Below are 13,599 nucleotides of genomic sequence, written 5' to 3'. Positions count from 1 at the left end.
GTAATGAGAGACAAAGAGGGGCAACATATAATGATCAAAGGGACACTCCACCAAGAAGACATATCACTTTTAAATATATATGCACGCAATACAGGAGCACCAAGGTACATAAAGCAACTATTAACAAACCCAAAAGGAGATATTAACAACAACACAATAATAGTAGGAGATCTTAACACCCCACTCTCATCAATGGACAGATCATCCAGACAGAAAATAAATCAGGAAATAATGGACCTAAATGAAAAACTAGATGAGATGGACTTAATAGACAGATACAAAGCACTCCATCCAAACACAGCAGATTACACATTCTTCTCAAGTATGCATGGAATATTCTCAAGAATAGACCATATGTTGGGAAACAAGGCATGCTTATATAAATTTAAGAAGATTGAAATCATAACAAGCATCTTTTCAGACCATAATGCCATGAAGTTAGAAATCAACTACAAGGAAAAAACCAGGAAAGTGACAAAGCTGTGGAGACTCAACAACACGCTACTAAACCACCAATGGATCATTGATGAAATTAAAGGAGAAATCAAAGCATATCTGGGGACAAATGAAAATGAAAATACACCATACCAACTCATATGGGCAGCAAAAGCGGTCCTGAGAGGGAAACTCATAGCAATACAGGCCCACCTTAACAAACAAGAAAAAGCCCAAATAAGCAACCTCAAACTACGCCTAACAGAATTAGAAAAAGAAGACAAACAAAGCCTAAAGTCAGCAGAAGGAGAGAAATAATAAAAATCAGAGCAGAAATAAATGAAATTGAAATCAAAAAACAGTAGACAGGATCAATGAAACAAAGAGCTGTTTCTTTGAGAAGATAAACAAAAAACTGACAAACCCTTAACCAGACTCACAAAGAAAAAAAGAGAGAAGGCTCAAATAAATAAAATTAGAAATGAAAAAGGAGAAATTACAACAGATACCACAGAAATACAAAAGATTATAAGAGAATACTATGAAAAACTATATGCCAATAAATTGGACAATCTAGAAGAGATGGATAAATTCCTAGACTCATACAACCTCCCAAAACTGAATCAAGAAGAAATAGAGAACCTGAATAGACCAATCACAAGTAAAGAGATTGAAACAGTAATCAAAAACCTCCCAAAAAATAAAAGTCCAGGACCAGATGGCTTCTCTGGAGAATTTTATCAAACATTTAAAGAAGACTTAATACCTATCCTTCTCAAACTATTCCAAAAGATAGAGGAAGATGGAACACTTCCCAACACATTCTATGAAGCCAACATCACCCTGATACCAAAGCTAGGCAAAGACAATACTAAGAAGGAAAACTACAGACCAATATCCCTGATGAACATAGATGCAAAAATCCTTAACAAAATATTGGCAAACCGAATACAGCAATACATTAAAAAGATCATACACCATGATCAAGTGGGATTTATACCAGGGACACAGGGATGGTTCAACATCCACAAATCAATCAATGTGATACACCACATTAACAAAACGAGGAATAAAAACCATATGATCATCTCAATAGATGCAGAGAAGGCTTCTGACAAGATCCAACATCCATTTATGATAAAAACTCTCAACAAAATTGGTATAGAAGGAAAGTACCTTAACATAATAAAGGCCATATATGACAAACCCACAGCCAACATCATACTCAGTGGGGAAAAACTGAAAGCCATCCCTCTGAAAACAGGGACAAGACAAGGGTGCCCACTCTCGCTACTCTTATTGAACACAGTACTGGAGGTTCTGGCCAGAGCAATTAGGCAAGAAAAAGGAATAAAAGGAATCCAAATAGGCAACGAAGAAGTGAAACTCTTGCTGTTTGCAGATGACATGATCTTATATATAGAAAACCCTAAAGAATCCATTGGAAAACTATTAGAAAGAATCACAACTACAGCCAAGTGGCAGGATACCAAATCAACTTACAGAAATCAGTTGCATTTCTATATACCAACAACGAACTAACAGAAAGAGAATTCAAGAAGCAATCTCATTTACAATTGCAACAAAAAGAATAAAATATCTAGGAGTAAATTTAATCAAGGAAGTGAAAGACCTATACAATGAAAACTATAAGACATTATTGAGCGAAATCAATGATGACATAAAGAAATGGAAAAATATTCCATGCACTTGGATTGGAAGAATAAACATAGTTAAAATGTCCATACTACCTAAAGCAATCTACAGATTCAATGCAATCCCAATCAGAATCCCAAGGACATTCTTCACAGAAATAGAACAAAGAATACTAACATTCATATGGGGCAACAAAAGACCCCATATAGCTAAAGCAATCTTGAAAAAGAAGAACAAGGCTGGAGGCATCACAATCCCTGACCTCAAAACATACTACAAAGCAACAGTAATTAAAACAGCATGGTACTGGTACAAAAACAGACACACAGATCAATGGAACAGAATTGAAAGTCCAGAAATAAAACCTCATATCTATGGGCAGCTAATCTTTGACAAGGGAGCTAAGAACATACAATGGAGAAAGGAAAGTCTCTTCAATAAATGGTGCTGGGAAAACTGGACAGCCACACGCAAAAGAACAAAAGTAGACCACCTTCTTTCGCCGTACACAAAAATTAACTCAAAATGGATCAAAGACCTGAAGGTGAGACCTGAAACTATAAAACTCCTGGAGGAAAATATAGGTAGCACACTACTCGCCATCAGCCATAAAGGGGTCTTCTTGAATTCCATGTCTACTCAGACAAGAGAAACAAATGAAAAAATAAACAAGTGGGACTTCATCAGATTAAAGAGCTTCTACAAGGCAAATGAAACCAGGATCAAAAGGAATAGGGAACCCACCAGCTGGGAAAAAATATTTGCAAACCATATATCTGACAAGGGATTAATATTCATAATATATAAAGAACTCATGCAACTGAACAACAAAAAAACAAACAACCCAATCAAAAAATGGGCAGAGGAAATGAACAGACACTTCTCCAAAGAAGATGTACAGATGGCCAATAAGCACATGAAAAGATGCTCAACATCACTAGTCATCAGGGAAATGCAAATCAAAACCACACTAAGATATCACCTTACACCCGTTAGAATGGCTATAATCACCAAGACAAAAAGCAACAAATGCTGGAGAGGCTGTGGAGAAACGGGAACCCTAATCCACTGCTGGTGGGAATGCAAACTGGTGCAGCCTCTATGGAAAACAGTATGGAGATTCCTCAAAAAATTAAAAATAGAAATACCTTATGATCCAGCTATCCCACTACTGGGTATCTACCCAAGGAACCTGAAATCAACAATCCAAAGAGGCTTATACACCCCTATGTTCATTGCAGCATTATTCACTATAGCCAAGACATGGAAGCAACCCAAGTGTCCCTCGACTGATGAATGGATAAAGAAGATGTGGTATATATACACCATGGAATACTACTCAGCCATAAAAAAAGAAAATCATCCCATTTGCAACGACATGGATGGACCTGGAGGGTATTATGTTAAGCGAAATAAGCCAGAAAGAGAAAGACAAACAGTGCGTGATTTCACTCATACGTGGAAGATAAACCAAGGCACGCACAGATAGAACTGTTTGGTGGTTATCAGGGGCTAGGGGCGTGGAGGGTGGGCACAAGGGGTGGAGGGATGCACTTATATGGTGACTGATAAACAATAATGTTCAACAAAAGTTTCACAATAAAAAAAAATCTGAAAAAAAAAAAGGCCATCTATAAAGGAATCAAGTCAGACTGGCATCACCCTTCTCATCAGCAATGCTGAATTCTAGAAGCTGTCAGTAATTCCATCAGAGGTCTCAGGGTCTTCATCTCAGAATTCTATACCCAACCAAAGTACTAGTTCAGTGTACACTAGGTGAGACATTTTCACACACAGACTAAAGACATTTATCTCACAGGTACCTGGGAAAATGAGGGACTAAACCAAGAAACAAGGTCCCAATGACAGCTGTGCAGCAAGCCTGGAGAGGGTGCCTTGAAGGCATCTGAGAAAAGAGTAGAGATAGGATCCTAGAGACCTTACACATGTGATAAAGCCAGACAATGTAGAAGGGAAAGGGAATGCTGGTTCTCTCCAGTGGGGATTCCCACCACCTCCGGGCCCTACTCACTAAGACACACAGCAGCAGGGCCAGTGGGAGAGTTCAGGCGGCCAGGAGAGAATAAGACAAGACACAGCAGGTGTGACTAAGGCTTTACTGGGGATCAGGCAGGGCTGGGCAGGGACTACGTGGGCAGAGCAGGGCCTGCACGTCAGGCCAATATTGGTCTTCAGGGCAGTGCTGGGAGCTCAGGGACAAGCTCTACAGGCCAGGGGTCTGCCTGGAGACCTCAACGCAGAGCACCCACTGAAGGGAGGACAGTCTGGTTAACTTTAGTGCAGGAAGGATAACGTTGGAGGGATCTTGCTGAAGAAAAGTAGGGAACTGAAGCTTTAAAGGGCCTGGATGAATAGGGACAGGGAGAAGGAAAGGGGCTAAATAAGGGCTGAGTGCGGGTGGGTAAAGAAAGGAAGGACAAAAGAACAAAAGGGGTGACTATGGGAGTGCAGGAGGGTCCAGCTGTTCTCCAGGGCCCTGGGGCAGCAATCACAGCACTGGCTCCTCGTTCCCTCTCCTGGCCACACAGGGCTCTACTTGCTGCCCCACAGGGCCATCTTTAGAAATACAGGGCTGCGGAGGAAGCGGCTGGTCTTCACGTAGGCAGAGATCTTCTTCAGGCCCTGAAGGTGGGAAAAAGGAGGTCAGATCTCAGGGTCTGCTGCCCCACTGGGGCTCAGGCAGCACAACTTCAGGCAGAACAAATTCAGGACCCTGGTACAGCCCTTCCTCATGGGGTCAAGTGTTGGGGTAGAAGACAGTCTTTCTGGAGATCCCCACCTCTGGTAAGTTAACTCTTGTAATTTCCTGGAACTAACGTGATCTCTTAAAAACAGTTACACAGATGGGGACTCTACAGTGTGCAAGGTGCTGTATATGCACTAGGGATATGATATAGGGATAGAATCTCCACACACTACCCTACAAGACAGGTTCTACTTTCACCATTTATCACAAGGTACTTATTCACACAGGTTAAGCAGCTTCCTCATGCTCACACAGCCAGTAAGTGGGAGGGCTGGAATGCAGCCTGACTCTCTCTCCTGCTCTGTGCTCTTTCTGCTGCACTCCCCCCCCTCTCCTCCCCACAGGAGGCCTTGTCCTCCCTGTCTGCACAAACATTCCCCTCTTGCAGACTGAGGCTCCTGGCTTCCCAGGCTTTGCTCACAGAGGGACCCCTAGCAGAAAAAAGGGGCTCAGAATGTAGCTGTGCAGCTTACAGGAGAGGCCACATCTCACCGAATGACTCAGCAAAACCTCAATGAAAGGTGATATGACGATGTGGAGCAGCAAAGCCAGGTCAGACTCAAATTATTTCTCTTAAAGGAGAATGTCCCTTTGCTTGGCGTGTTATCGGGGCCCAATCTCACTGGGCCACAACCTACCTCGCTCCCAGCCCTGCTGCAGCCAACTAGGCGGTATGACCTGCAGATATATTTGGGCACCATCTTCCACATAGGAGTGTCCAGTAAGTTCACAAGGATTCAAATATCCTGAGACTGCCTGTATCAGTGGGCCAGGCCCCAACGGGCCACAAAGTGCTGCCCCAGCTGTCCTCATCCCTCCCTGCCAGTCAGTCATCCCAGCTCTTGCATAATCTCCAGGCCAATCAGTCTGGACCAGAACCAGAGCTGATGAGAACTAGCTGACAAAGCAGATTTTGTGATGGGGAGTGGGAAAGGAAAACAGACTATAGGCTGAAAAACCTGTTGCACTAATGCCTCAAATTCCCAAATCTGCAATAAAGCAGACTTTGCTGCTCTCCAGGAGTAGACCCTGGTGAACACTGATGAGCTGTGAGTGGAGTCCAGCCTGTGCTCCTCCTGCAGCCAGCTGGGCCCACACGCACCACACAGCCTGGTGCCTGTAGCTCTCCAACTGCACTGAGCCCCAGGAGGCTGGGCTCCAGGGCTGCCTCACCTTTGCATCCCCACTGTGCCTGACACAGTGCCTCATGCACAGGAGAAGATCAGATCGGTGAATGGGATCTAAAATAAATGTACTGCCCATCGCTGAGACAGAATCTTGGGTAAGTGGAAAGAAGGAAAGGGAGATAGGGTAAGGCAGTGCCCCACAACAGATGATGTCAAGATACAATCCTTCCACAGGGGCACCCACATGTGGACTCAAATCCCAGCACCAACCACAGCCCTGGAATCTCACAACTACCCCCAACGGGGAGCCGATTCCTGCCAAGCTTCCTGGAGATCACGAGCAAATATCTTCTGTGTCTTTGGTACTTAACATCAATCCTACCATGTCTCAACTCTACTAATGCCAGCTACATACACACTCCTGAACGTTATCCTTCATCCACATTGTCCTGAGCTGTGTCACTCAGGCTGGAAAAGGACCTGAGCCTGCTCTTTTTGGCACAGGAAAGGGAGAGCCACTGACTGCTGCCCAGAGAAGCCAGACACTGCCAGGGAGCCCAGCACTGGCTGTCCTTGAGCAAATTACTTATCCTTTCAGCCTCAGTTTCCTTATCAGTAACATTCCAGTAAGAGTGTGGTAAAGATTAAATATGATACAAGATATGTAATATCCTGAGCACAGATCTTGGCATAATGCAAGTCCTCAGTAAATGCTAGTTACTCTTCATTTTAGCTCCAGGAGTAGGAAAGCATCAGGGAAAAAAGCAAAACAAAAGGGATATGAATAGAAGGAGGATCAGGGAAATCACCTCAAAGCGGGCCATGAAGTCCTTCAGGTTTGGGAATGCATCCAGACACTTGGGCTCAAACATATGAAGTCGCTCAAGGAGGTCATAAGCAATGAAATCCACAAAAGTGATCTACAGAAAGGCCAAGGAAATGGGTACCAAACTCTGAAACCTGCGAAGAATGACAATTCCCCATCCCAAAGCCTTCCTCTTACCTTATCCCCTGCAAACCAGGGCAGGTTCCCCAGAAACTGTGAGAAGAGCTTCACCTTTTCAGGAAGCGCCTCCAAGTACTCAGGCTTCAGTTTCTCCTGAGGCACAAAACAGCTGTCACCACCCTCAGACACAGACTCCCTGCGCAGGGGGCAGGCCTCCCCAGGGCTGTGCACGACCCCCAGCTGCCACAGGTGAGCAGCCATGTGCCCTAACTGCAGGGGGTGGGTGTCCAGGCTGTGATTTAATCCAACCTGTGTTCATTAGACTCCTACTGGGGACCAGCTCCCACCTGTGAGAAGCAATGGGAAGGCAGAGAGCAATAGCACACTGTCCCTGCATCTGGGACACCATGGGTCAGACCCAGGAGTGCTGTGGGAACCTGGCAGAGCTCTGGACTCCTGTCGGGCAGAATTAAATAAGCAAAGAACTAAAACGACTCAGGGAAAGAAATCCTAAGGTCTAGCAGGTGGATGACAGGAGAATGGATGAATATTTGAGTAGTTTCCAGAGAGACAGGTAGAATCTGAGAGGCTGAAAGGAAGGAAGGAGAGGTGCAAATGTCCTGTGGCTGACCCTGAACTGACTACTCAGCTAATGTGCTGATGCCTGAGGGTGTCAAGGAGACAGCACTCGGCTTACAAGGTAAACACACTGTGTAGGAACTAATTTCCACCCAGAAGAGTCTGGATTCTATCCTAAGATTGGTGGGAACTCAGAGTTTTCACTTGATGCAGTTTGGGGTTATGAGGGTCACTCTGGTGGCAGCATAGGGACCAGCTTGGAAGATCAGCAGCTTCAAGGAATCCAAAGGGCAAACAGGACCAGTGTAGATGGGACACAAGAGTCCAGTCTCCTTATCAAAACCCTGTCCAAACCCAGCCCACTGAGATGGGACTCACAAAGTCAGGGCTGTAGCAGACTCTGGCCAGGTGCATGCGAGTGTCCATAACCTCATTCTCCAAAATGTCCACACGAATCTTCTCCTCTTCTGTCTCCCCACCTACAGCCACACAACAGAGACTCACCCTCAACATCCCACCCCAGCCAAGCCCAGGGCATGGCCACCTGTCCCCTGCACCCCAACTCCAGCCCACTCACATAGGTTGTGCTTGCGAGCAATGTAGCGAAGGATGGCGTTGCTCTGGGTGATCTTGTGAGCCCCATCAATTAAGTAGGGCAGCTGAAAGGGCAACATGGGCAGGTCACTTGTGCCACCAGGCTCCCCTGCACCCCTCCTTGAGCAAGGGCAGAGATGAAACCTGGCACTCACAGTGCCTGGCCCCTCGTAGGCACTAAATAATTATAATGTAAAATGAATGAATGAGTTGGAACATAGAGCATCACGGGAAGGCAGTGAAGAGAACCAGGAAGCTGAGAGGCAAGCAGAAGGCACCGGATCCCAACGCCTAGAATCTGCGACAGGAGATGGAGAAGAGAACCGCTCACTTGCCCCAACAGCACCCCCAACCCCTGAACCTACGTTGGGGAAGTCCAGGCCCAGCTTGAATTTTTCATTCAGCCACTCGCTTCTGTCATAGTCCGGAGCTGTGGTGGAGAAGATGAGTGAGACAAACCTTCCAGAGTCCAACCCTCCTTCCCGAGGCGGGGGAAGCTTCCAAGGAGTCAGTGGCAAGACTCCTGACGGGCTGGATCTGGAATCTGAACCACTAAGTCTCACATTCCAGGTCTCCGGATAAGAACACTAATGAGGCTCTGGAACCTACATGAGTAAGGCTCACACAGGGTTTAGGCAACTCTAAGGGGAACCCATCCCAATTACTGAGACAGGGGGTCCAGCAATCCCCTCCCACGTGCTGCCGCGGCAGGAGAGCTGCACCCTCAGAGCGGGTAGGGAAGGGACCGGCCCTGCTCCAGCTGCTGGAGGGCGGCAGAGGTGAGCAACAGGTGGCCGGGCCATGGGGTGCCTGGAACCAAGTCAGCATGAGTTGGGCAGAAGTCGGGACACCACGAGGACGCCTTTACCGTCGCCCATCGTGTACTTCTTTTCCTCATAGTTTGAGTCTGTGTACTCCAGGAGCAGGCGGATGGCGTGAGCCAGCTGCGACAGAAGGTCGTGGTAGAGGTCAGAGCTGGAGGGGCCTGACTGCTGCCTTTCTCTCCAGGTAACCTCCTACACACACCCCAGCCTCCCACACACTCTCCCACCTGAGAGGACAGGCGGCAGGATGGGGCTGGGCTCCAGCAAGCCCCGGAGGAGGAACCTTCTGCCAGAACCGGTCCCCAGCTGCGCAGCGTTTCCCTGCCCGCCCGCCTCCATTCCACCTGCCCTGGAGGACCCCTCGCTCACCCCGCGGATGTCCCAGTAACCCAAGGTCATGGCCATGGTGCTGGTGCTTGCGCTGTGAATGCAGGGGCCTCAGTAGAGCTGGGACTGGAATTCATCCTGTGACCGGGGGTGGGGCGAGGCGGGGTCTGACGCGCGCACAGCCCTCCAGGCCCCGCCCCCGCCGCGCCCGGGAGGCGCGTTGACGTCCGAGCAGACCCCAGCCCCAAGGCAGTGGGAGGTAAGATCGTGTTCAGCCAGGGTCGCGAGGACTCGGAGCTGAGCTCTGGTTGCTGGGATGCGGAAGCCCGCCTGGCTCGGGCTCGCCCGCTTCCCCTGCCCTCATTCAGACTCTATTAGGTCCCAGGGAGTTGGCAGTGATGTTGGGAGACAGGCCTGAACTGGAAAATGAACAAAGCTCTCTCCCTTCTCTTCCCGTCCAGGCATCTCTTAGCTGTGTCCCTAGGCTGCCTAGTTCCCGCGGGCTCTGGGTGGCTCAGATGCCAGGTTAAGGCTAAAAGGTGGTGCCTGTGAAATGGAGAGTTTAAATCAGCACCCGTCACAGGAAGAGCAGGACTCAGCACAGTCCGAAAGCGCCTCCCAGTCCTTGTAATCCGCGACCGCCACCTGTCCTCCACAACAGACTCTCAGTGGGGTGGGAAGGACCACCCAGGACAAGGGGCAGAGAAAAGGAACTGTGGTCTCAGTGTTTTCCTTTCAAGGACTTTGGAGGACCAGCCCTTCAGTCATGGGGCTAAGAATGATAAGTGTCGACTGAAGTAAAGAGTCTAGGTGATATCACTGAAGGAGTTTAGTCAGTAATCGGCATGAGGAATTCAAACCCGGTGATACAGTTCAGCAGAGTGCTCTGATGGTACTGCTCCGAGGGGTGTGAGTTTAAGTGCAGCTCTTTCGCAAAACAGTGTATGTACAGGGAAGGGAAAAGAAAAAACTGACAACTAGATTTCAAATAAAGGTATAGAGTGCGTCTGGGCTTTTCTCTAGGTTGTACATTGAAGGTAACATAAACAAGAATTTCTTGGTTATGCATCAAACAAGTTCAGAGACGTTGACGTTTTCTATGTGTGGAGGGAGACAAGGACCAGGGTCGATAATTATTCCCTCAATCTCTAAGAAATGCAGCTGAGAAACGTGAGAGGAAGGTACCCCTTTATCTTTTTGTGTTGTGGATCTGTCCAGCTGGTGTCTTCAGTCATGAGGTGTGTGGTTACAAGGTCATTTTGACACAGGCTGAAGATGGCCTGCACGGCTGCTTCACAGTACAGCACGGATTTTATTGTACTGACTTAAAGCCTATGCAGTTTTCTTGCTAGATTCACCTGTTAGACCACGGAGAGGGGTCCCAAAAATCTGTCCACATAAGGATCAAATGTAAATTAATCAATTAGCTTTATGGGCTAACTTGAGAATCTAAACCAGATCCAGTCCCAGCTAAGAGGCAGGCAGGGTATATAGGTGCAAACCGAGATGTCCTGGCAGCCTGCTAGATGTCCTGCACATTGACAGGGACAGTGACAGGGACTGTGGTGTGGTCACAGATGGAATGTGAGTCGGGAGGAAAGAGCTGCCTTCTGAGGGTCAAATGTCTGTCCTGCTGCAGAGGGTGGCCAGATGGGGGTAGACAGCCAGGAGCCTGCAGTGCTCCCCACAGGACCACAGTCAGGGTGGGCCCTGTGGATCCTTGGCTGTCCAGGGCCACAGATTCACTAGTTCGAGCCCTGACACTGGCTTCTGACCCGTGTGTGGCTGGGTATGAGAGGGTGGCAAGGATGGACTTGGAAGTCTCTCTGTGATCTGTGGCACAACCTCCACAAGAACAAGGTCCTACCTGCCAGCTTTCCTCTTTGACGGTAGAAGACTATTACAAAACTAGGAGAATAGAACATAGTTTGGCCTGTGGTTCATTTTCCTTTGTTTAAAAGATATTACAAGGTTTAGTGGATATGTGAAAACGTATAAGTGGACCTTTAAAAAAAATGAGTATATGGGCCAGCCCAGCGGCGTAGCGATTAAGTTCGCGGGCTCCGCTTTGGTGGCCCGGGGTTTGCAGGTTGAGATCCTGGGCGTGGACCTACACACCACTCATCAAGCCATGCTGTGGAGGTGTCCCACATACAAAATAGAGGAAGATGGGCACAGATGTTAGCTCAGGGCCAATCTTCCGCACCAAAAAAAAAAATGAGTTTACAAATTAAAGTGCAAGGTTGATGCACTACAGAAAACTAAGTTTTAAAATTAGGTAACACTTGTTAGGATAGAAAGGTATGAACACTGTATTCAATAATGGTTTCAGACCACCAAGATAAAGTGTAGAGTAGGGGTAGAGGAGGACACAGACTTGACCTAATTGCTATTGGGCAAATCCAGATCTGATTAAGTAGGAATATGACAATTAGCATTGAACGGAAGAGTTTTCTGAAGTCCATCATGATGGGCCCCTCTTATTCTCTGCTTCCAAGTCTTGAGTTACTATGTAATGACACGCTGGTCTCTGTGTGTCTGTCATCAGTAAAGATTTCCTCATCATGCCACACAAGTCAGGAAAATGCAGGCTAAGAAAGTGGGATGACGGTGACTCTGAAAGTGGGGTCACCAGAGCGATGGAGACAAGAGCCAATCCAGGAATTGACTTTAGTTTGCTGATATCAGTGTTTAGTATGAAAGCCTTATTAGGCAACATCTCTTGGGAATCCTCTCACCAAACGAGGGCATCCTATAAGCCTCGAAAACAAATGCAAAACAGCTTCTCTGCAAATCTGAGTGCAGGCTGTGTCCAACTGCAGTATAGGGCTCACCTGTATTCCCTTAGTCCACCTCCCATTCTCCTACCATTTTACATAGGGTGAATTGGGAGTCAATGACAGTACACTTTAGACTGTCATTTTCAACATATCCATCTGAATGTTACCCAGAGAGCCCAGACTTGGAACTGGGTACACTAGTTGATGACACTTTAAGTCGTTCTTGTTTTGGGCAAAGAGGGGCGGTGTGTTGTGTTTGTACAGGGGATGGTTGCATTACGTTAGGAGGAGCATTTCATGGTGGTGGCTGTAGTAATGGTTGTTTGGAAATGCACATATGGAAAAGAATATGTTTATGTCAGGCATCTATCCTCTGCATCTTTGAAACATCCTCCTTATAGGTGGGGAATTAGTCTCACATTTTAAGTCCCACCTCCCCAAGGTAGAGGACTGCTAGTTGACCCGTGATATCTATCTCCCGTCTTCTGTGGTCATTTCTGCTGTCATTTCTTGCTTCTCAGGCAAAAGATGTAATTTCCAATGAGTTTCAACCCAATGAGATGTAAGTAGAAGAGTTGTATGTTACTTCCAGGAAGTTTCCATAAGAGGGAAAGAACAACCCTGTTCCTCTTTCTCCCCCGTGCTGTTTGGATCTCAGGTATGATGGAGCTCTAGTGGCCATTTCAGACTATGAGGTGACACAGAGAATGGAAACCACATGCAGAGGATAATGGAACATTAAGTTAAGAAGCTAAGTCATTAAAGCTACTATGAAGCCTGCGTTACCAGCGCTTAACTGTCTCCTTCCAGGACTTCTTGAACACGAGAAATGAACTTCTGTCCTATTTAAGCCACTGTTACTAATCAGTTATATACAGCAGAACTTAGTCCTAGTTCATGCACTCACTCTGCCAGCCTCCCCTGTGGCTGAGGCCCAGGCCTGTGACCCAGGCTCTGTTAATTGCACACCATTGTGCAGGACTTCAGTTCCGAAGAAGCAGGCCCTGAGAATTTGTTTTCTGGCAAGGGTAGTCGAGGAGGGATCAGGATTCTGGAGGCAGCAGTGGTGAGACACTCCCATCTGGTGCCATATGTCAGGGCAGGAGCTCCAGTGTCTGTGCCCAGTAAGGGCTGTGGGGCTTTCTCTAGAACAATCTCACAGGTGATTAGGCGCACTTCCTGGTCACCCAGCTTCCAAGGCCAACACCCTGGGCCCTCTCAGGGATTCATGTGCTACCTGATACCTCTGATAAATCACTTCCTCTTTCAGCAGCAAGGAACCCTAGGTGATACACCACTCCCCCTGGGTCCCTCTGAAGATAAAGACCTTGTCTTCACTACCTTAGTCCCTCTCCTACCTGCTCTAAACCACTGGCTGAAACCTAAGTTTTCTCCTGAACTTGGGTTTAACCTTTATCCCCACTTTTCTGGCTGTGGGAGTGACTACAGTCGGCCACCAAAATCCATTCTTCTGTCCAAATATGGGTCTGCCCGTGTGACAAGGTACAGCCACACAACTGAACCTCTCGAATGGAATGTGAATGATTGTGATGCAGGCAACTTC

General features: G+C 47.2%; 1 protein-coding gene across 3 annotated transcripts; it reads right to left on the bottom strand.

Annotated features, from left to right (window-relative positions):
- Positions 1-4,194: 4,194 nt before the first annotated feature.
- LOC131404258 (glutathione S-transferase Mu 2-like) lies at positions 4,195-9,380 on the bottom strand. 3 transcript variants are annotated; one of them, XM_058538724.1, is made up of 8 exons: positions 9,298-9,380; positions 8,973-9,048; positions 8,470-8,534; positions 8,088-8,169; positions 7,889-7,989; positions 6,989-7,084; positions 6,795-6,905; positions 4,195-4,734 (listed from the first exon to the last, which is right to left on the bottom strand). In XM_058538724.1, exons 1-8 carry the CDS (start codon positions 9,331-9,333, stop codon positions 4,645-4,647), a joined length of 657 nt encoding a protein of 218 aa, XP_058394707.1. In that variant the 5' UTR covers positions 9,334-9,380; the 3' UTR covers positions 4,195-4,644. The 3 variants fall into 3 exon arrangements, with proteins under 3 accessions (XP_058394707.1, XP_058394708.1, XP_058394709.1); XM_058538725.1 differs by having other exon boundaries at positions 4,195-4,731; positions 6,822-6,905; XM_058538726.1 differs by lacking the exon at positions 6,795-6,905.
- Positions 9,381-13,599: the final 4,219 nt, after the last annotated feature.

The sequence above is a fragment of the Diceros bicornis genome, chromosome 4, assembly GCF_020826845.1.
Source record: "Diceros bicornis minor isolate mBicDic1 chromosome 4, mDicBic1.mat.cur, whole genome shotgun sequence".
Classification (NCBI taxonomy): domain Eukaryota; kingdom Metazoa; phylum Chordata; class Mammalia; order Perissodactyla; family Rhinocerotidae; genus Diceros; species Diceros bicornis.
This window is presented reverse-complemented; position numbering and strand designations above follow the sequence as displayed.

Coding starts and splice junctions, on each gene's coding strand:
- LOC131404258 (XM_058538724.1), bottom strand. CDS start 9,333: ATGGCCATGACCTTGGGTTACTGGGACATCCGCGGG. Junction 7,990..8,087: donor TGCTCGCAAGCACAACCTAT/GTGAGTGGGCTG, acceptor GTGTGGCTGTAG/GTGGGGAGACAGAAGAGGAG. Junction 6,906..6,988: donor CCTGGTTTGCAGGGGATAAG/GTAAGAGGAAGG, acceptor GCCTTTCTGTAG/ATCACTTTTGTGGATTTCAT.